Source organism: Bos mutus, chromosome 8 (genome assembly GCF_027580195.1).
Source record: "Bos mutus isolate GX-2022 chromosome 8, NWIPB_WYAK_1.1, whole genome shotgun sequence".
Classification (NCBI taxonomy): domain Eukaryota; kingdom Metazoa; phylum Chordata; class Mammalia; order Artiodactyla; family Bovidae; genus Bos; species Bos mutus.
In genome coordinates, this window is record NC_091624.1 from 13,879,305 (window position 1) to 13,901,020 (window position 21,716).

General features: G+C 44.7%; 1 protein-coding gene across 3 annotated transcripts in view; it reads left to right on the plus strand.

Moving 5' to 3' along the window:
- The first annotated feature begins 258 nt into the window (after nt 1-258).
- The window catches only part of PTPN3 (protein tyrosine phosphatase non-receptor type 3), a 165,935-nt gene continuing 144,477 nt past the window's right edge, over nt 259-21,716 (plus strand). The window contains exon 1 of one of the 3 annotated variants that reach the window (XM_070375136.1): nt 259-415. In XM_070375136.1, coding sequence (XP_070231237.1) covers nt 367-415 — 49 coding nt within the window. In that variant the 5' untranslated portion in view covers nt 259-366. The remainder of the gene's footprint in view (nt 416-21,716) is intronic. The other 2 variants (XM_070375135.1, XM_070375139.1) reach the window with 2 other exon arrangements.

The following is a 21,716-nucleotide window of genomic DNA, read 5'->3' on the forward strand; positions in this document are numbered from 1 at the left end:
CGCAGGGCACGAAACAGATTTAATTTCATTGGGAAACAGTCTTGTCTGCCTCACAACAACAAATTAAGCTCTGGGTGACTATTCCCGTAAAACACGTCCTGTGCTTAGCAAGGCTATTATGGGGTGCAGAGACATGGTGAAGAATCAATTAAACCTCTGACACATCCAATGGCACTCAGAGACCTGTTACACAGGTTTCCCCAGAGGAAAATAATCACGCTGCATTATACTTTGGAAGCTGATCGAGGCAAGATTGTGGAGACAAGTTTTGGGGTTTGCAAGACAGACTTTAGCTTTTCTACATAATTTCTGAAGTGCCAGTTAAAGGATTACGGCAGCCAGTCCTCCGCTTAGTCCTACAGCACCATGGTGGAGCAAGAGGGATTAACAGCATGTGGGCACCCTCCAGAAAACTGTGAGTTCTCTCTTTTTAAAGCATTTAAAGAAATGGTAAAAAGATTGCAGTGTTTACCTTCCTGCCCATTTTGGAGTGAAAGCAACTGCTAAGCAAGTAGAATCAGAGGGATATTGAAACTGAATTTCTTCCTATTTTTATAATAGGACTCCATCAGCAAAAAAGCAGTCATTGTCTAGAAAATCTGTTTTAAAAGAAGTTGTAGAATTTCCAGAAGAGCTTTGAAAAAAAAAAAAAGAAATGAACAAGAGGGTTAATAGTGGAAGGTGAATAATGTTTGTGGTTACACTGCTTCAACTGTTTCTATGACAGCAAGTAGAGATACTTACAATAAGAATGATGTGGTTTGGGGGCTAATTCAGACACCCGGCTAAATCAACTTCAATCTCAGTTTCTGAATGACTTCTGTGCCTGAGTTTGAATACACCAGAAGAGATTTTGAGGTTCAGGCAGTACGTTTTCAGAAGTGTTCCCTCCTAATGAGCTTCTGCGGAAATAAAAAATTGAACAAGAGCAAGGCAAGCCAAGCATTACCAACGATCCCTGCGGAACGACAGGTTACAACTTGTTGGTGCCATAGGCGGGCCAGGAAGTGGTTTGGGGGGCTCTCAGCTAAACTTCCCCATGTTGAAGGCTAGTTCAAAAGCAAAGAACTAGAGAGAAAAGATAACGTGAGGGTGGAGCGTAAATGTCCTGTTTTCAAGACATTTTGCCAGGAGAGAGAGAGAGAGTGAAAGAAAAGGAAACCCAGAAAGTAAGAACGAGACCAGGCCTGCCCAGGGACCTGCTCAGCTGTGGTACCAGGCAGCAGATTTGCAGAGGAAATGCTCTCGTGTTGCAGGAATCCGTTCAGTTAGGAGAGTACAAATGTTTGACGATTCCGTTCATGAAGTCAACCTGCAGCACCTGTTTTTTTTTTTAAATATGAGGAGGTGAGAAGGGAACTATGAGGAAGTATCCCCTTTTTAACCAGATGGATTACTCAATGCAATATTTCATCAAAATCTTTTGTTCTTTTCTTGTTGAAGTTGCTATCTCATTCCTTAAGCCCCCCTCTATTGCTTGGGAAAAAATACTTCTTTCGTAGAATATTCGCTTGTGTGCATTAAGGCTTCCTTGGTCTTTCTAGAACAGAGGTCTCTCAGAGCTACTGAATGCGCTGGGACCTGGGGTTTCGGGGTCCTCTCAGTCTCGGGGCTGCAGGGATCAGGGCTGCCCTGCGTCCCGGTCTGTGCCTTGCTCCGCACTCTGCCCTCCCCTGACAAAGGCAGGGTGGGCTTCCAAGCAGTGATTTCCTATGAAAAAAACAAGTTCCCGTTGCTTAAAACAGACCAAAAAATGGAATATCACTCAAATATCCCACCTTTTCATTTGACAAAGAGGAGAACTGAACATTCCAGAAAATTAAAATGAGTTAGTTAAAGGCAAATGCTAGTGGTAAAGAACCTGTCTGCCAATGCAGGAGATGTGGGCTTGATCCCTGGGTCAAGAAGATCCCATGCAGAAGGAAATGGCAACCTGCTCCAGTATTCTTGCCTGGGAAATCCCATGGACAGAGAAGCCTGGAGAGCTACAGTCCACAGGGTTGCAGAGTCGGACACGATTAAATCGACTTATAGGAGGAGGAAACCAGCCATAGAAGCCAGGTCCTTGTGAATAACTAATTCTGCCACACTGATCTTCTTTTCCCTTTGTCCAAGGCTATGGTTTTTCTAGTGGTCATGTATGGCTGTGAGAGTTGGACTATAAAGAAAGCTGAGCACCGAAGAATTGATGCTTTTGAACTGTGGTATTGGAGAAGACTCTTGAGAGTCCCTTGGACTGCAAGGAGATCCAACCAGTCCATCCTAAAGGAGATCACTCCTGGGTGTTCATTGGAAGGACTGATATTGAAGCTGAAACTCCAATACTTTGGCCACCTGATGCAATGAGCTGACTCATTTGAAAAGACCCTGGTGCTCGGAAAGATTGAGGGCAGGAGGAGAAGGGAACGACAGAGGGTGAGATGGTTGGATGGCATCACTGACTCGATGGACATGGGTTTGGGTAGACTCCAGGAGTTGGTGATGGACAGGGAGGCCTGGTGTGCTGCAGTTCATGGGGTCGCAAAGAGTCGGACACGACTGAGCGACTGAACTGAACTGAACTGAAAGGAATCGGCAGGGTCTTCTTCATCTCACCTACCCCCATCTCCAGTTAGCCCATCAGTCATATTCTTTACCATCTAAGGCACCAGGGAAGCACCCCCTTTTTAACATTTTTTTTCACCTTACCTACCCCCAATCTCCACTCAGCCCATCACTCATGTTCACAGCTTACTACACACACCACATATTCCTCAAGGATAAAAACTGCATATAATCCCTCTACAGTCAATCCAATTCTACACGCATTTATTGAGCACCTACTCTGTGCAGCCCTGTAACAGGTACTGGAGATTCACAGATGAACAAGACCCAATCCCGGTCCTCAGATACATAGATAGCCTGTTATAACAAAATACCTAATTGAACTACAATAGAAATTCTCTTGAATACATTGTATTACAGAAATACAAACGAGAAGAGGATTTCCTTAGTGGTGCAGTGGATGGAGTCCGACTGCCAATCCAGGGGTCAGTGGGTTTGATCCCTGGTCCGGAAAGATTCCACATTGCTCAGGGCAGCTAAGCCCGTGACAACTACTGAGCCCGAACTCTAGAGCCCATGAGCCGTAGCTACTAAGCCTGCATGTTGAAGCTACTGGAGCCTGTGCTCCGCTAACAGGACAAGCCACCACGATGAGAAGCCCTTGCACCACCATGAAGAGTAGTCCCTACTCGCCACAGCCGGGGAAAGCCCATGCGCAGCAGAGAAGACCCAGCACAGCCAAAAATAAAAATAAATAAACAAAATTTTTAAAAGGAGAGAGAAAAGGGAAGAAAATAGTTTGAAAATTCTTCAAAACATTAAACAGAAATATAATATGACCCAGCAGTTCCACTCCTGGGTATGTACCCAAAAGAACTGAAAACAGGTACTCATGCAGATATATGTACACGCACGCAGCAGTCACAACAGCCCAAAAGTGGAAACCATCCAAATGTCTGTCATCAGATGGATGCATAAACAAATTGTGCTATATCCATACAATAGAATATTATTCAGACACAGAAAGGCATGAATCTTTTTCTTTTGTTGTTATTTTTATTTATGTATATACTTATGGGCTTCCCTGATAGCTCAGTTGGTAAAGAATCTGCCTGTAATGCAGGAGACCCTGGTTCCATTCCTGGGTCGGGAAGATCTGCTGGAGAAGGGAAAGGCTACCCACTCTAGTATTCTGGCCTGGAGAATTCCATGGACTGTATAGTCCATGGGGTCCCAAAGAGTAGGACACGACTGAGCGACTTTCACGGCCACATTGGGTCTTTGCTGTTGCACTCAGGCTTTCTCTAGTTGCAGCGAGTCAGGGCTACTCTTTTTGGGGAGTGTGGGCTTCTCATTGTGGTGGCTTCTCTTGTCGTGGAGCACAGGCTCAGAAGTCGTGGCACACAGGCTTAGTTGCTCCATGGCAGGTGGAATCTTCCCGGACCAGAGACTGAACCCATGCTCCCTGCATTGGCAGGTGGATTCTTATCCATTGTACCACCAGAAAAGCCTGGCATGAATTTCTAACACAGTACTGTCACCACACAAATGAACCTCAAAAATATTGTATTATGTAAAAGAAACTAAACTCAAAGGTCACATATTACATGATTCCATACAATATTCTAGACAATGATTCTAGACATATGAAATAGCCAAAACAGATAAATCCAGGGACACAAAAAGTAGGTTAGTGGTTGCCAGGAGCTGCAGGGAGGGGCTGCAGGGAGTGACCGCTTAAGGTGTAAATGGTTTCATTTGGGGGTGATGAAAATATTCTGAAACTACATCATAGTGATGGGTGCATTTTTACATGTACTGAATGCCATGATTTGTTTAGTCTGAAATGGTGAGTTTTTTTGTTATATATGTAAGTGGAGAGTTCTAAAAAGGCTGTGAAAGACCCAGGGATCAAGCTTACAGGCTCAACAGAGGGTTGGCTCACACAGGCCTGGGATATCTTTGGACCATATCCTGGAAGAAGTGGGATAGCTGGTGGGGATTTTTAGGCAGGAGGAGGACTTGCTCAGATCTGTGTTTAAAACGGATGTTCTCAGTGGTAGGCTGATAACACTAGGGAGGGTCCGGACCCATGGAAACTAGAGTCTGCCCAGTGAGAGTGTCAAGAATGTGCCAGGATATAAAATACTTGCCTGATCATGTTTCTGTTAAGTCCATGTAATCATCTTCCACTAAATCTGAGCTCAGAAATAGCCACTGGGGCGAACAATATTAGCCACGATTCTTTTAAGATGCACTTTGGAAACAGTCCAAGCCTATACTTTTGCACAGCCTACCAGCTTCGGCACCCAACAGCCTTTTCAAAGTAAAATTAACCTGCTTCCTCTTTCTCTGATGATTACTCATAAGGACTTGTCTTTGAACAAATACTTCACCAAGGAAGAAAATCTGATGTTGATGACAGCAAATTGCACTCCAAAAATAGTTTACAAAAGGAACTATGATCCAAAATTAATACATGTATTTCCTTAGTCTCAGTGTTGGCCACTTTAGCACGTCAAGAAATACTTCACACTGTAACTTTTTTTAAAGTTGCTAATGACATTATTTTGTACAGAGAATAAAAATTTGAATGGAATCAGAAAAAACATCTGATCTGCTCCATATTCACCTAAGCACCAAATTCAATGTAACTTAACAGAACTGTACAGAATCTATCAAATCAAACTTTGCTAAAATCGGGAATTCAAAAGATCTCTATCTTGTAGTCAGTGTGCCTGCCAGTCAGCTTCCCCTTGTCTTTCATTCTGAAGGAAACCCCAGTACTGAGAGGTTTCCCAGACGCAGGACTCAGCAATAAAACCATCCAGGCACCCGGCTTCCGTGTCCATTGAAACTTCCGAAATTCCCTCTCGGTGCAGGATCAGTTTCATTTGGAAAGTAAACAAATAACGGCAGCAGTGAAGAGGAAAAGTTGGGCATCGTTGGCATCATATGTGGAAAGAAATACATTCCAAGAGCAAGAATGCTTTCCATATGAATCCTCAGACTCATTACTTCACACTTATGTGCCAAGTCAAGGATGTGGCTTTCAGGCTGGCTTCAAGGGAATGCTTTTTCACCTTCCAAATCATTCAGTCAACAAATGCCTACAGAGACCCTACCGTGGGCCAGGCTTGGGACCAAGTGTTAGGATCCAGAGATGAGGATGTGCTAACTTGATCCTGGAGGTGCTCATGGGCTAGAGGTCAAGGAGAGGAGTTATACTGGGTGTCAACCAAGTCTAACACAGCATCATTATTCATTAGGACTCCCAGTTTCCAAGAGCCAGAGATGTCATTCTCTGCCATTATCTGTCACTCTCACAACTACACCTCAAGTAGGTATAATTATCCACATTTTAAAGATAAAATATAGGACTTGCCTGGTGATCAAGTGGTTAAGAATCTGCCTGCCAATGCAGGGGACACAGGTTCAATCCCTGGCCCAGGACGATCCCACATGCTACAAAGCCCATGTGCCACAGCTACTGAGCCCATGTGCTGCAACTTCTGAAGCCTGCATACCTAGAGCCTGTGCTCTGCAACAAGAGAAGCCACGGCAATGAGAAGCCCTGTACCGCAATGAAGAGTCGTCCCCACTCACCACACTAGAGAGACTCCATGTGCTACAACGCAGACCTAGAGCAGCCAAAAACAGGAACAAAAAATTTTAAAACAACAAAAAAGATAAAATGAAAACTGAAGCTCAAAAAGGCAAAACTTGCCCCCAACCACCCAGCTAGCAGTGGTAGACACAGGCAGATTTGGGTGAGGTCCTTTTGATTCCAAAAACCCTGCCTCGTCTAGTCTGAGGTCCTTTTCACTGTGATCAGAGTTAAGATCAAGGTCATTCAGAACTTACTCCAGCTTGTCTTAGCCTTTCATCAAAAAGTGGTTGTATCTACATTGTGGATTGATAGCAAAATTGCCAGGTTTTAAACATTAATGCTAATGACAAGGGCAGGGTGGGGGAAAGTTAGTTATTTATGTCTAACTAGAAGACAAATAGAAACTGCTATGAGAGGCTAGATGAAGATGGCATAGAGAGAAGAAAACTCTGGGCTTCATGACACTGGATTTGGCACTGATTTTTTTGGCTAAAACAGCAAAGGCACAAGCAATGAAAGAAAAAAACAGACAAACTGGACTTCATCAAAATGAAAAACTTTTTGTGCATTAAAGGACACTAGTAATAGAGTGAAAATGCAACCAAAAGAATGGGAAAAAATATTTGCAAATTACATATCCCATAAGGCATTAATATATAAAGTATACAAAAAATTACTGAAACTCAGGGACAACAAAAAAAAAAAAAAAAACAATCAACCTGATTAAAAAATAGACAAAATACTAGAATAGATATTTCTCCAGATAAGATATACAAATGGCCAATAACCACATGAAAAGATGTTCAACATCACTAATCATTCAGATCAGATCAGATCAGTCGTTGAGTCGTGTCCGACTCTTTGTGACCCCATGAATCGCAGTACACCAGGCTTCCCTGTCCATCACCAACTCCTGGAGTTCACTCAGACTCACGTCCATTGAGTCAGTGATGCCATCCAGCCATCTCATCCTCTGTCGTCCCCGTCTCCTCCTGCCCCCAATCCCTCCCAGCGTCAGAGTCTTTTCCAATGAGTCAACTCTTCTCATGAGGTGGCCAAAGTACTGGAGTTTCAGCTTTAGCACCATTCCTTCCAAAGAAATCCCAGGGCTGATCTCCTTCAGAATGGACTGCTTGGATCTCCTTGCAGTCCAAGGGACTCTCAGGAGTCTTCTCCAACACCACAGTTCAAAAGCATCAATTCTTCGGCACTCAGCCTTCTTCACAGTCCAACTCTCACATCCATACATGACCACAGGAAAAACCATAGCCTTGACTAGATGAACCTTTGTTGGCAAAGTAATGTCTCCGCTTTTGAAATATGCTATCTAGGTTGGTCATAACTTTCCTTCCAAGGAGTAAGCGTCTTTTAATTTCATGGCTGCAGTCACCATCTGCAGTGATTTTGGAGCCCAGAAAAATCAAGTCTGACACTGTTTCCACTGTTTCCCCATCTATTTGCCATGAAGTGATGGGACCGGATGCCATGATCTTCGTTTTCTGAATGTTGAGCTTTAAGCCAACTCTTTCACTCTCTATTTTCACTTTCATCAAGAGGCTTTTTAGTTCCTCTTCACTTTCTGCCATAAGGGTGGTGTCATCTGCATATCTGAGGTTATTGAGATTTCTCCCGGCAATCTTGGTTCCAGCTTGTGTTTCTTCCAGTCCAGCGTTTCTCATGATGTACTCTGCATATAAGTTAAATAAGCAGGGTGACAATATACAGCCTTCACGTACTCCTTTTCCTATTTGGAAACAGTCTGTTGTTCCATGTCCAGTTCTAACTGTTGCTTCCTGACCTGCATACAAATTTCTCAAGAGGCAGATCAGGTGGTCTGGTATTCCCATCTCTTTCAGAATTGTCCACAGTTTATTGTGATCCACACAGTCAAAGGCTTTGGTATAGTCAATAAAGCAGAAATAGATGTTTTTCTGGAACTCTCTTGCTTTTTCCATGATCCAGCGGATGTTGGCAATTTGATCTCTGGTTCCTCTGCCTTTTCTAAAACCAGCTTGAACATCAGGAAGTTAGGGAAATGAAAATGAAAACTGCAATGGGATACCACTTCACATCTATTAGGATGGCTATCATAAGAAAAAAAAAAGAAGAAAAGAAAAGAAGTGTTGGCAAGGATGTGGAGATATATCGGAACCCTTGTGCACTGTTGGTAGGAATGTGAAATGGAGCAGATCTAGGGAAAACAGAATGGCAGTTCCTCCATAAATTAAAGTTAGAATTACCATATGAGCCAGCAATTCTACTTCTGGCTACCTGCTTCAACGAAGGGAAAGCAGGGACACGAAAAGAAATCTGCACACCCATGTTCATAGCAGGAATATTACAACAGCCCCAAAGTGGAAGCAACCCAAGTGTTCCTTGATGAGTGAATGGATAAACAGAACATGGTGAATATACACAATAGAATATTATTCAGCCTTAAAAAGGAAGGAAATTCTAACCCATGCTACAACGTGGTTGAAACTAGACATTATTCTAAGTGAAATAAGCCAGTCACAAAGGGACAAATACCATGTAATTCCATTGATATGAGGTACTTAGTCAAATTTAGAGAGACAGAAAATAGACAGTGGTTGCCAAGGGGCTGGCAAGGGAGGAATGGGGAATTAATGTTTAACAGGCACAGAGTTTCAGTTTGGGAAGATGAAAAAGTTCTGGAGATGGATAGTGGTGATCCTGCACAACAATATGAATGAATTTAATACCACTGAACTGCATATCTAAAAATGGTTAAGAGGGACTTCCTTGGTGGTTCAGAGGTTAAGACTCTGCTTCCACTGCAGGGGGAGTAGGTTCCATCCCTGGTGAGGGAACTAAGATCCCACATGCAACAGCCAAAAAAAAAAAAAAAAAGTTAAGCTAATAAATTTTATGTTATGTATATTTAACCACAATTAAAAAAAAAAGATGGCATACAGAGCACTTGCATTGACCTCAGTACCACCCAAGATTCCTTTTAGTGACAGAAAAAAATATACTTTTTAAAATTCCATTCTATGGGGAGTTGTTTAAGGATAAGAGTTTCTTTGCAAGCTGAAAGTTATTGAGATAGATAATGACGAGCATTGCACAATGTGAATGCACTTAACACTACCAAACTACACACTTAGAAACCGTTAAGGTGGCAAATTTTAGGTTATTTGCACTGTGGTGGCATGTTTAGCCACTTGGTCATGCCTGACTCTTTGCGATCCCATGGACTATAGCCCACCAGGCTCCTGTGTCCATGGGATTTCCCAGGCAATGATACTGGAGTGGATTTCCATTTTCTTCTCCAAGTGAAAGTCGCTCAGTTGTGTCTAACTCTTTGTGACCCCATGGACTATACAGTCCATGGTATTCTCCAGGCCAGAATACTGGAGTGGGTAGCCTTTCCCTTCTCCAGGGGATCTTCCCAACCCAGGAGTCAAACCCAGGTCTCCTGCACTGCAGACAGCCTACTTGCAGGCGGATTCTTCACCAACTGAGCCACTACAATTAAAAATAAAGATCCATTAGAACACTAGAAAGCAAGAATAGCTGCTACCAATGACACCAACCCACCAGAAAATGTGGGGAATTTCTGAATGATAGAAAGCAGTTGAAATTGGACTGAGAGAAGAAACCTCAGCTTGAAATACTTGCAAGAATGCTTGCTGTGAATGGGGCTCAAGGAAAAGAGTGATAGTCCAGGAAATTAACTGGGGTACTCTGCAAGACCACCTGAAGAGCAAGTTGAAGTATGGATTGAACCACACCCCAGAGTTTCTGATTCAGTTCATCTGGGACAGGGCCCGAAAAATTGCATTTCTGATAAGTTCCCAGGGGGTGTTGATGCTGCTGGTTTAAAGACCGTAACTGAGAACCACTTTGAGAAGTAGCTAGACCTGATGGCACTGCCTGTGCCTTCACCCATAACAAGACACAGATGGCAGCATCTCTCCCAGGTGGAAACACTGAGTGTGATCCCGAGGCCCCAGCTGCCTAGAAAATATAAGGGGTAGAGGAGAACGAACCCCCATACTGGAGAACTGCTGCTAAGTCACTTCAGTCGTGTCCGACTCTGTGCGACCCCATAGGCGGCAGCCCACCAGGCTCCCCTGTCCCTGGGATTCTCCAGGCAAGAACACTGGAGTGGGTTGCTGTTTCTACTGGAGAATTAGCACTCAGTATATTCCACCACCTCCACCTCCCCCCATAATGATGAGAGGCAGGGACTTGCACCGTATTTACAATCACTGTAAGCTTACCAGACATTCCTAAAGTCAAAGGAGACTTTAGGCAATTCTTCTCGGCAGCCAAGAATTGCCAAATCTTTAAGGAACGTCAGACTAAAGAACATTGGTACGTCAAGAAAGAGAAATTATTCACAAGTGAAATTAACCAAACAATGTGTTAATTTCTGTGAATAAATAGCAATATATTTCTTCCTTTTGAATATTCATACCTTTTTAAACAGTGGCTTAATGAAGTATAATTTACATCTAATAAAATTCACCAAATTTAAGTCTACAGTTCAATGCATTTTGGCAAATGCATACAGTTATCTAACCACCGTGACAACCAAGAGACTGAATATTTCCATCACTCAAAGATTTTTCTTGGTGCCCATTTTCAAAAAGCACTGGGTGGGGGGAGTCATATTGCTAGCTTTTTCCTGGGCACAGAGGGGAAAATCTGAGTTAATTAGCATGGGGTCACAGAAGATAGGGCAGCTAGATTCTCTGGAAAGAGAAATAGGAGGTGAAGCTTCTCCGTGAAACTGTGTTTCAATCTTGCTGCTGCTGCTGCTAAGTTGCTTCAGTCGTGTCCGACTCTGTGCGACCCCAGAGAAGGCAGCCCACCAGGCTCCCCTGTCCCTGGGATTCTCCAGGCAAGAACACTGGAGTGGGTTGCCATTTCCTTCTCCGTTTTTCAATCTTAGTTGCACACAAAATCAATGGGAGAATGTTCTTAAAATACCACTGCCTGAACTCAACCCCCAGAGTTTCTGATTTGCATCATCTCTGATGGAGCCTGGCTTCACTGGTGGCTCAGACGGCAAAAAATCTGCCTCCTGCAATGCAAGAGACCTGGGTTCAGTCACCGGCTTGGGAAAATCCGCTGGAGAAGGGAATGGCAACCCCTTCCAGTATTCCTGCCTGGAGAATCCCATGGACAGAGAAACCTGGCAGGCTACAGTCCATGGGGTCACAAAGAGTTGGACACGAGTGAGACACACACACGCACACGCACACACGCACTGGGTATCTTTTAAAAGTCCCTCCAGGTAATTCGTATGATCAATCAAGGCTGAGAGATGGTGGGTTAAAGGCAGTCATTTCTGAAGATGGAGAGTAGCTTTTTAAAAATCATAAAGTCTATATAACAACTATCACTAAAACAAATGACTTAAAAGGAAAATTTATACCCAATCCTGTTGCCCTTGCACGGCAACCACTCTTGACACTCTGTGTGCACAGAGCCATATTTTGGCACCACTCGATGCTCTGTGGTGATGCTGCAATTTTCCTTTTATTTTTTAAGTTCCCATTTATCATAAACATCTTGCTTATGTCCCTACCTAAGGAGGCAGTTTAGAGTAGCATTTCTGAGTGTGGGCTTTGAAGTCAAACCCGGGTTAAAACCGCAGATTTTTCACCTAGAAACTGTGAATCTCCAGCAAACACCAACACATGCTTGAACTTCAGAGGCTCCAGCTGTATAATAGGAATAATAGTACCTACCTCATGATTTTATTCAGAAGGCTGATATTTGTAAAGATACAGCAGCAAAACCCTGGGCAGACACACTTCTGGCTTTCAGGTAATGGGAGCTGTTAATATCATCGAAACAAGTAGGATAATCCATGAAAAGAATGCCATTCTAGGGCACTAAATGTAAACACACCTAGGGGTTCGGAGAAGGAGGAAGGGGCCCCGTTCAGTCTCCCAGCAAGGACTCAGACAGGCTGGGGGAGAGGCTTACAGAAGGCAGCTGTGTGTGTGCACATGTGAGTGCACCTGCGTGTGTCTACAGGCTGGTACAGGGTGGAGTTAACACAGTCAGGGAAAATTCTGAGAGAGGAAGAAGAATTCAAGACAGCTCCTAGATGGCCTGTTTCAATAGCAACACCGTGAGAGCAGCAAGAGCCACAAAGAATGGAATGGACAGGCCAACTGAGCTAGTTCTCTTGTTTTCTCTCCATGAGGCTAGAAAACCAGGCTGATTCCAAGGAGAACTGAGGAAACATCCCTGGGGGTCTCAGATGATCACAGGAGGTCAGGCCTGGAGGGTAGGGGAAAAGCTTTCTTGTGTCAGGTGGAATGAGAGGATCAGGCCATTTAATTTGACCCTTAAAAATAATGTGCGTTAGTCAGTCGTGTCCGACTCTTTGCGACCCTATGGACTGTAGCCGCCAGGCTCCTCTGTCCATAGAATTCTCTAGGCAAGAATACTGGAGTGGGTGGCCTTTCCCTTCTCCAGGGGATCTTCCCGACCCAGGGATTGAACCCAGGTCTCCTGCATTGCAGGCAGATTCTTTACTGCCTGAGACGCAAGGGAAGCCCCTAAAAATAATAGTAATATGAATTTATAGAGAGGTGCTATTCTGGACCCTTTAATTAAATCATTCTCTCCTTACAGCAATCCTATGAATTAGGCAATGTTATTATCCTTGTTTTACAGATGCAGAAACTGAGACATAGGGCAGTTAAATAAACTTGCCCAAGACCATGCAGTAAAGGGTAGGGTCAGAATCAGAAACCCAGAGACCACACTCTTCACTACCACTGTAACCCAAGCCGATGAAGTGAGACACAGCAGCTGTTTTATAATTAGATTTAAATGGTCATGATACCAGAATTTACTCCATCATTCCCTTTTTATTCAGTATTTTTCCACTGTCCACTGTAGCAAACAACTTCATACATAGCTTTTCGCTTCTGTTGAATTATCTCCTTAGGCTTATTCCCCATGAATGGCGTTGCCAGGCCAGGGCGGTCAACAAAGCCATACCTGTTGCCACATATTGTTGCTGTGTGTACCCAACAGGCGCACCAGTTGACACCGTCACTAGCAGGGTAGGAGTATACCACTTTCACCACCACCTCAAGCAGCAGGGGGAGAATTATCGTTTTGTAAATGTTTATTTATACATTTTTTTTTAGATTTTATTACTGTGAAAGTTGGAAATGTGCAGCATTAGGCTTGCTGGTCAGCTGGGCTCCTGGGATTTTCCTTTAATGCAAGGCTCCTTCCTTCACCTCACCTGAAGTTGAACCATTACCCCCACCGCCACCCCCTCCCCACTGCAGGCCGGGTCCTCGACTCCCAAACTATCTGGAACTCTGGAAGGTGAGAGGCCCATACGTCTGGCCTTTTGTCTACAGCACGCATAGAACGCCACCAACATTTCGGCTGGGTTTTCTCTCCCACTGTACCAGCTGGCTTTCCTGTATGAATTAGAATGGCCTTTAAGACAGGCTAGCTGTCCCCCCTGGTTATAGAAACCAGTGTTTCTCAGACTTAATTGTATCTACAACGCACCTGAAGATCTTGTTAAAATGATTCTGATTCAGTAGGTCTAAGGCAGGGACTGATCCAACCAACTCCCAGGTGATGCTAATCTTTCAGGTGTTAAGAACCTAAATTAAATTATTTAAATTCCTCAGACCAGACAACAAATAAAGCCCAGGCAGTCCCATCAGAACCTTCTAATTCCAGCTCTGTCTCTGACAGCCTCTGGGGCCTTGGTCTAGTCAAGCTCTCTGAGCCTCAGTTTCCCCAAGGGAATGGATGAAAGGATGAAATTAAACATCCTCTGAGTCCCTTCTGTGGTTTTTGTTTCCATCTTGGACTTCTTTAGCCCGTTCAAATTATTTTCCCATAGTGTTTATTTAATAATTTTTGAACTCGGAGAATGAACATAAGCACCTTTTTAAACACTAGGAATATAAAAGGATGAACAATTTAGACATAGTTCCTGCATTCGTGAGAGCTCAAGTCTAGTAGGAAAGACAAGCAAATTAGAGTGAGAAAACAGCCCATGTGTTTGGGTAGAAAAAAGCTCAGGGTGCTGGGGGAGCAAGTAGAAATTGGATTTCACCCAGACCGACCGACCGGAATCAGAGGAGACTCCCCAAAAAAAACCATTCCTAAGGTGACCCCTGAAGGATGAGAGGTGGGATCCACGTGCAGTTGGGCAAGGGAAGTGGACTCTGGTCCACGCAGTGGGGAAGGCCTGGCCAAGGCCCAGGGCAAGAAAGAACATGGGGCTCTCCCAAAGCTGAAGAGGTGCGTGTAGACAGAGGGTGGAGCAGAAGGGGCGAGAGAGGAGCAGGGGAGACAGCAGGGTCCAGAGGATCGAGGTTAGGGTTAAGGATTCCACGGATGTGGACTTTTTCTAGGTGATCCCAAGCCCTTAGGACACCTGAAGAAGGGATGAAACTGACCTGGATTTTAGCAAGATCACTTTGCCGGCAGTGGGGCGATTGGACTAAAGGGGGTTATGACCAAATGTGAGGAAAGCAGTAAAAAGACTTGCAAGAGGTAAGAAAAGGCTGGACTAGAGCACAGCAGTGGGAAATGGTAGCGCTGGATGCGTCTAGACAGAGGCAGGAGGCAGAGCTGACAAGTCTTGGTTGAATGTGGGGAGGGAGGGTTGGAAAAGTACAGACATCTTACTGGCTTACAATAACAAACATTTATTTCTTGCACATGGGCCTGTGGGTCAGCTGGGCTCAACCTCAGTTGGGCTCAGCTCCAGGCTCTAGGTCAAGCTCAGGTTTGTCTCACATGTCTGCTATTCAGGCACCCAGGGCCTCCTCATGACAGATGGCAGGAGCCCCAGGGGAAGCAGGAACACAGGTGGCTCCCAGCACAGTGCCGTAAGAGCCTCTGTTAGGAACGGCCAAGAAGTCATTTGTTTGTTCAAACCAAGACCCATGGACAAGCCCAAAGTTAATGAAGTGCACAAGTATACTCTGCTTCAACATGGAAAGGAAGGCAGAAGGATTTGCTGAACAATAATACAGTCTACCATGGGGATTAAACCCAACCCCCAAATAGACTATGGAACCATTCACAGAAATAAGGAACACGTAAGGAGGACCATCTGAGCTATAGGGTTTCCCTGGTAGCTCACATGGTTTTCCTTATGTGTTCCTTATTTCCATGAATGGCTCCACTGTCGTGGGGGCTTCCCTGGTGGCTCAGATGGTAAAGAATCTACCTGCAATGCAAGAGACCTCGGTTCAATCCCTGGGTCAGGAAGGTCTCCTGGAGGAGGAAATGGCAACCCACTCCAGTATTCTTAGACTTCCCTGCTGGCTCAGATGGTAAAGAATCCGCCTGCAATGTGGGAGACCTGGGTTCGATCCTTGGATTGGGAAGATCCCCTGGAGTAGGGCATGGCAACCCACTCCAGTAGTCTCATCTGGAGAAGCCCCATGAACAGAGGAGCCTGGTGGGCTACAGTACATGAGGTCTCAGAGTCAGACAGAACTGGGTGACTTTCACTTTCAAGGAGGACTATGGTTTTGGATAGAAGTGCAGAGAGAAATGGACTCCATCCACGTAGCGCAAAGTTCCTGGTGAGATGTTCTAGCAGAGATGTCAGAGAAGTAGTTGGGTAAGTTGCCCACAGCTCAGGAGAGGGAGATGGGCTGGAGATATGTATCTGTGAGTCATCAGCACAGGGTTGGCCAGGACAGGGGATGAGATCATCCAGGGAGATTTGCAGAGTTAAAAACAGGGCAGGCCTAGCACAGAACCCTTGGGAACATCAAGGAATGTTCTTGGAAGAGAGGCCAGCAAAGGGGAGGGAGCTGTAGCCAACATAGAGCAAAAAATCGGATTCCTGGAAGCCAAGGGACAGAAGTGTTTCAAGAAAGAGAGAGTGGGCCAGAGTGTCCAACACCAATAAAGTCCAGTGGGTCTGACCACAGGGCATTGGTTTCCCTAAAACAAGGTGCTCTGAAGCTAGACGTTCAGACAACACATGGATAGAGCTCTTTGAAAGAAATTCAGCAGCCTGCCTCTACATTTGGAACAAGGCACGAGCAGACACACCCACTCCTCCCTGAAATTATTTACAAAAGTTTTTTTATCAAAGTGCAACATACATACTGAAAGATGCACAAACTTTGAATGCGTGTAAGCGTACAGCTCAAAGCATTTTCCCAAGACGAGCGCACCCTGTAGCCAGCACCCCAGCAGCACCCCAAAAGCCCTCCATTGGTCCCCTTCACGAAACCCCTTCCACACTTTTTCACAAGATTTTCACAAGATGCCAGTGCACTGAGAGATCAGCGGGGAACGCTGCTGAACCCGAGGCTCACTGCTTCCTATCTCAGAACTTCCTGTGCTCCCTGTTTCTCCCACCCCAACCTCTTCCCGGAGGGCTCCCTCTCTCTCTTTCTCCCTGATTCATTCCTTCTCTCTGTTCATTATCCATGCAGTAAACTTGATTAGAGGGCCTGTGTGTGATATACTCTCCCAGCGGGCAGACAGAGAGACTACAAAGGTGAGTAACCGCAGGTCTCGTGCTTTAAAAGACAAACGTGTCGATAGGCAATGCGAAAACATCACGATGTGATGCTGTGGAAACAGAGCTGGTACTGTGTGTGGGTGTAGAGTGAACGTGCACCCGCTTGGGAAAAAGTGTATCAGAAATGGTTGAACTTGTGTGGAAAGGATGAACAGGACTTCTAAGCCTTAGATGGAGTGGAGCAGGACCAGCTTCTGCTTTATGCTGTGGACTTCTCCTGTGGCTGCCCTTCACAGCTCACCACTGTGTCAAGCACAGACTGATTTTTCTTCCAGTTGAACAACCCACACCACTGACAGTGCTGTAACTGGTATTGTTACTGGTATTGTAACTGTACTAGCTGTTACTGGTATTGTAAGTGGTATTGTTGTTCAGTCGCTCACTCGTGTCCAACTCTTTGTGACCCCATGGACTGCAGCATGCCAGGCTTCCCTGTCCTTCACCGTCTCCCGGAGTTTGCTCAAATTCATGTCCATTGAGTCGGTGATGCTATCTAACCATCTCATCCTCTATCGTCCCCTTCCCCTCTTGCCCTCAGTCTTTCCCAGCATTAGAGCCTTTTCCAGTGAGTCAGTTCTTTGCATCAGGTGGCCAAAGTATTAGAGCTTCAGCTTCAGCATCAGTTCTTTCAATGAATATTCAGGGTTGATTTCCTTTAGGATTGACTGGTTTGATCTCCTTTCTGTCCAAGGGACTCTCAAGAGTCATCAACAGAACCAAGTTAGAAAGCATCAGTTCTTCAGCACTCAGTCTTCTTTATGGTCCAACTCTCACATCACATGTACTACTACTATATGCAAAGATTTGATCATATAGACTTGGGTCAGCCAAGTGATGCCTCTGCTTTTTAATATGCTAGACAGTAGAGGGCGCTAAAAGACTGTGCTTGATACAAACTGCCATGGCCTGCAATCCAAGAGGAAACACTAGTATGAACAGTATGAAAAGGCTCTGGAAGATCTGGAAATAGATAAAGACCAGAGAGGGGAAGTGATGTGCCCAGGATCACACAGCTGTTCAGTAGCAGAACAAGCCCATTCCACCCGGCCCATGAAATTTACTCTGTGATCCAAAACTCAGAATTAGTATAATTTAAGGATGCTTCTTTCAGGATTTGAAAGAGCTCAGCTGGAATTCCATCACCTCCACTAGCTTTGTTCGTAGTGATGCTTTCTAAGGCCCACTTGACTTCACATTCCAGGATGTCTGGCTCTAGGTGAGTGATCACACCATCATGATTATCTGGGTCGTGAAGATCTTTTTTGTACAGTTCTTCTGTGTATTCTTGCCATCTCTTCTTAATATCTTCTGCTTCTGTTAGGTCCATATCATTTCTGTCCTTTATCGAGCCCATCTTTGCATGAAATGTTCCCTTGGTATCTCTAATTTTCTTGAAGAGATCTCTAGTCTTTCCCATTCTGTTGTTTTCCTCTATTTCTTTGCGTTGATCGCTGAAGAAGGCTTTCTTATCTCTTCTTGCTATTCTTTGGAACTCTGCATTCAGATGCTTATATCTTTCCTTTTCTCCTTTGCTTTTCGCTTCTCTTCTTTTCACAGCTATTTGTAAGGCCTCCCCAGACAGCCATTTTGCTTTTTTGCATTTCTTTTCCATGGGGATGGTCTTGATCCCTGTCTCCTGTACAATGTCACGAAGCTCAGTCCATAGTTCATCAGGCACTCTATCTATCAGATCTAGGCCCTTAAATCTATTTCTCACTTCCACTGTATAACCATAAAGGATTTGATTTAGGTTGTACCTGAATGGTCTAGTGGTTTTCCCTACTTTCTTCAATTTCAGTCTGAATTTGGCAATAAAGAGTTCATGATCTGAGCCACAGTCAGCTCCTGGTCTTGTTTTTGTTGACTGTATAGAGCTTCTCCATCTTTGGCTGCAAAGAATATAATCAATCTGATTTTGGTGTTGACCATCTGGTGATGTCCATGTATAGAGTCTTCTCTTGTGTTGTTGGAAGAGGGTGTTTGTTATGACCAGTGCATTTTCTTGGCAAAACTCTATTAGTCTTTGCCCTGCTTCATTCTGTATTCCAAGGCCAAATTTGCCTGTTACTCCAGGTGTTTCTTGACTTCCTACTTTTGCATTTCAGTCCCCTATAATGAAAAGGACATCTTTTTTGGGTGTTAGTTCTAAAAGGTCTTGTAGGTCTTCATAGAACCGTTCGACTTCGGCTTCTTCAGCATTACTCGTTGGGGCATAGACTTGGATTACTGTGATACTGAATGGTTTGCCAGGACTGGAAAAGTTCAGTTTTCATTCCAATCCCAAAGAAAGGCAATGCCAAAGAATGCTCAAACTACCGCACAATTGCACTCATCTCACACGCTAGTAAAGTAATGCTCAAAATTCTCCAAGCCAGGCTTCAGCAATATGTGAATCGTGAACTTCCTGATGTTCAAGCTGGTTTTAGAAAAGGCAGAGGAACCAGAGATCAAATTGCCAACATCCGCTGGATCATGGAAAAAGCAAGAGAGTTCCAGAAAAACATCTATTTCTGCTTTATTGACTATGCCAAAGCCTTTGACTGTGTGGATCACAATAGACTGTGGGAAATTCTGAAAGAGATGGGAATACCAGACCACCTGACCTGCCTCTTGAGAAATTTGTATGCAGGTCAGGAAGCAACAGTTAAAATTGGACATGGAGCAACAGACTGGTTCCAAATAGGAAAAGGAGTACGTCAAGGCTATATATTGTCACCCTACTTATTTAACTTATATGCAGAGTACATCATGAGAAACGCTGGGCTGGAAGAAACACAAGCTGGAACCAAGATTGCCGGGAGAAATATCAATAACCTCAGATATGCAGATGACACCACCCTGATGGCAGAAAGTGAAGAGGAACTCGAAAGCCTCTTGATGAAAGTGAAAGAGGAGAGTGAAAAGTTGGCTTAAAGCTCAACATTCAGAAAACGAAGATCATGGCATCCAGTCCCATCACTTCATGGCAAATAGATGGGGAAACAGTGGAAACAGTGTCAGACTTGATTTTTGGGGCTCCAAAATCACTGCAGATGTTGAGTGCAGCCATGAAATTAAAAGACGCTTACTCCTTGGAAGGAAAGTTATGACCAACCTAGATAGCATATTCAAAAGCAGAGACATTACTTTGCCAACAAAGGTCTGTCTAGTCAAGGCTATGGTTTTTCCTGTGGTCATGTATGGATGTGAGAGTTGGACTGTGAAGAAGGCTGAGCACCGAACAACCGATGCTTTTGAACTGTGGTGTTGGAGAAGACTCCTGAGAGTCCCTTGGACTGCTAGGAGATCCAAGCAGTCCATTCTGAAGGAGATCAGCCCTGGGTGTTCTTTGGAAGGAATGATGCTAAAGCTGAAACTCCAGTACTTTGGCCACCTCATGAGAAGAGTTGACTTATTGGAAAAGACTCTGATGCTGGGAGGGATTGGGGTCAGGAGGAGACGGGGACGACAGAGGATGAAATGGCTGGATGGTATCACTGACTCGATGGACGTGAGTCTGAGTGAACTCTGGGAGTTGGTGATGGACAGGGAGGCCTGGCGTGCTGTGATTCATGGGGTCACAAAGAGTAGGACACGACTGAGCGCCTGAACTGAACTGAACTGAACTGAAGGATGCTTCTAGAAGCATTATCAGGGCTCCCCGGGTGGCTCAATGGTAAAGAATCTGCCTGCCAATCCAGGAGACGCAAGAGATGCAGATTCGATTCCTGGGTTGGGAAGATCCCCTGGAGAAGGAAATGGCTATCCACTCCAGTATTCTTGCTTGGATAATCCCATGCACAGAGGAGCCTGGTGGGCTACAGTCCACGGGGCCACAAATGGTTGGACTGAGTGACTGAGCACTAGAAACATTATCCTTTTTCTTTTTTGCCATGATATAGAGGCATATTTCATCTTACAAACCTATTACAAATGTATCTAGATGTTTTCTCTTTCTTCCTAAAGCTGAAGCTAGTGTCATGTTCCCTGGGAAATTACGATGGTTCAGAGCAAACACAGGCTCTGGACTAAGTCTGGGTTTGACTGTAAGATCTGCCTTCTTCTTAGTATGACTCTGGATGCATTTCTTAACCACTTCCAGTCTCTGGATCCTAATCCACCAAAGCAGGCCATGATCACACACATACCGTATGAAGGTGTTGTCAGGGTTAAGTGAGTTGATGCAAACCAAGTTCCTGGCGAGGGATGATTGCTCCGTCAATGCAAGCTCTTATTCTCAATCTCCTGACTGGGCAGCACTCGGCAACCACTCCTGCGTGTCCATGTGTGTGAGGAGCCCAGCCGTCTATTCTCAAGCCCTTGGAATCAACAGGCTTGTTTGGTTTTGAGTCCCTGTCCTGCCCCGTTTATGGGCTGTGTGATCATGAGCAAGTCCCTCCTCTGCCTTGAGCTGGTTTCCTCATTCCTTAAAGAGCTGATAATATCACTATTAATATTACTCCTCCTGGTGTAGCAAGAATTCCTTTTAGGTCAATTCAGAAAGCATTTTCTGATACCCCACTATGCCCTAGGCCCAGTCTGTGTGTGGAAGGGGGGCTCCTAGAAAGAAAGACAAATCAGTCTAAGCCATGTACTTGAGGATCTAGTAGTCAAGTGGGCTAGATAGGCTGGTGATCCTACAAATTACCAAAGACTATGATGAATACAAGAGAAGGAGAACTAGTTAGAGGGTTCCAGGAAGTCTTCCTGGAGGAGGTGAAATCTCAGTTGGCTTTTGAAGAATGAATAGGAGTTTGCCAGACTCATTTTCCTTTAAAGTCAATGGAGATAGTTTGTGGAATCAGGGAGGTCTGTTGTACATGTGTGCACATGAGTGCACATGTGTGTACATGTGTGTGTGTGTCAGTCACTCATTCGTGTCCAACTCTCTGTGACCCCATGGACTGTAGTCTGCCAGGCTCCTCTGGAGTCCATAGAATTCTCCATGAAAGAATACTGGAGTGGGTAGCCATTTTCTTCTCCAGGGGATCTTCCCGACCCAGGGATTGAACCCAGATCTCCTGCATTGCAGGCAGATTCTTTACCATTTGAGCCACC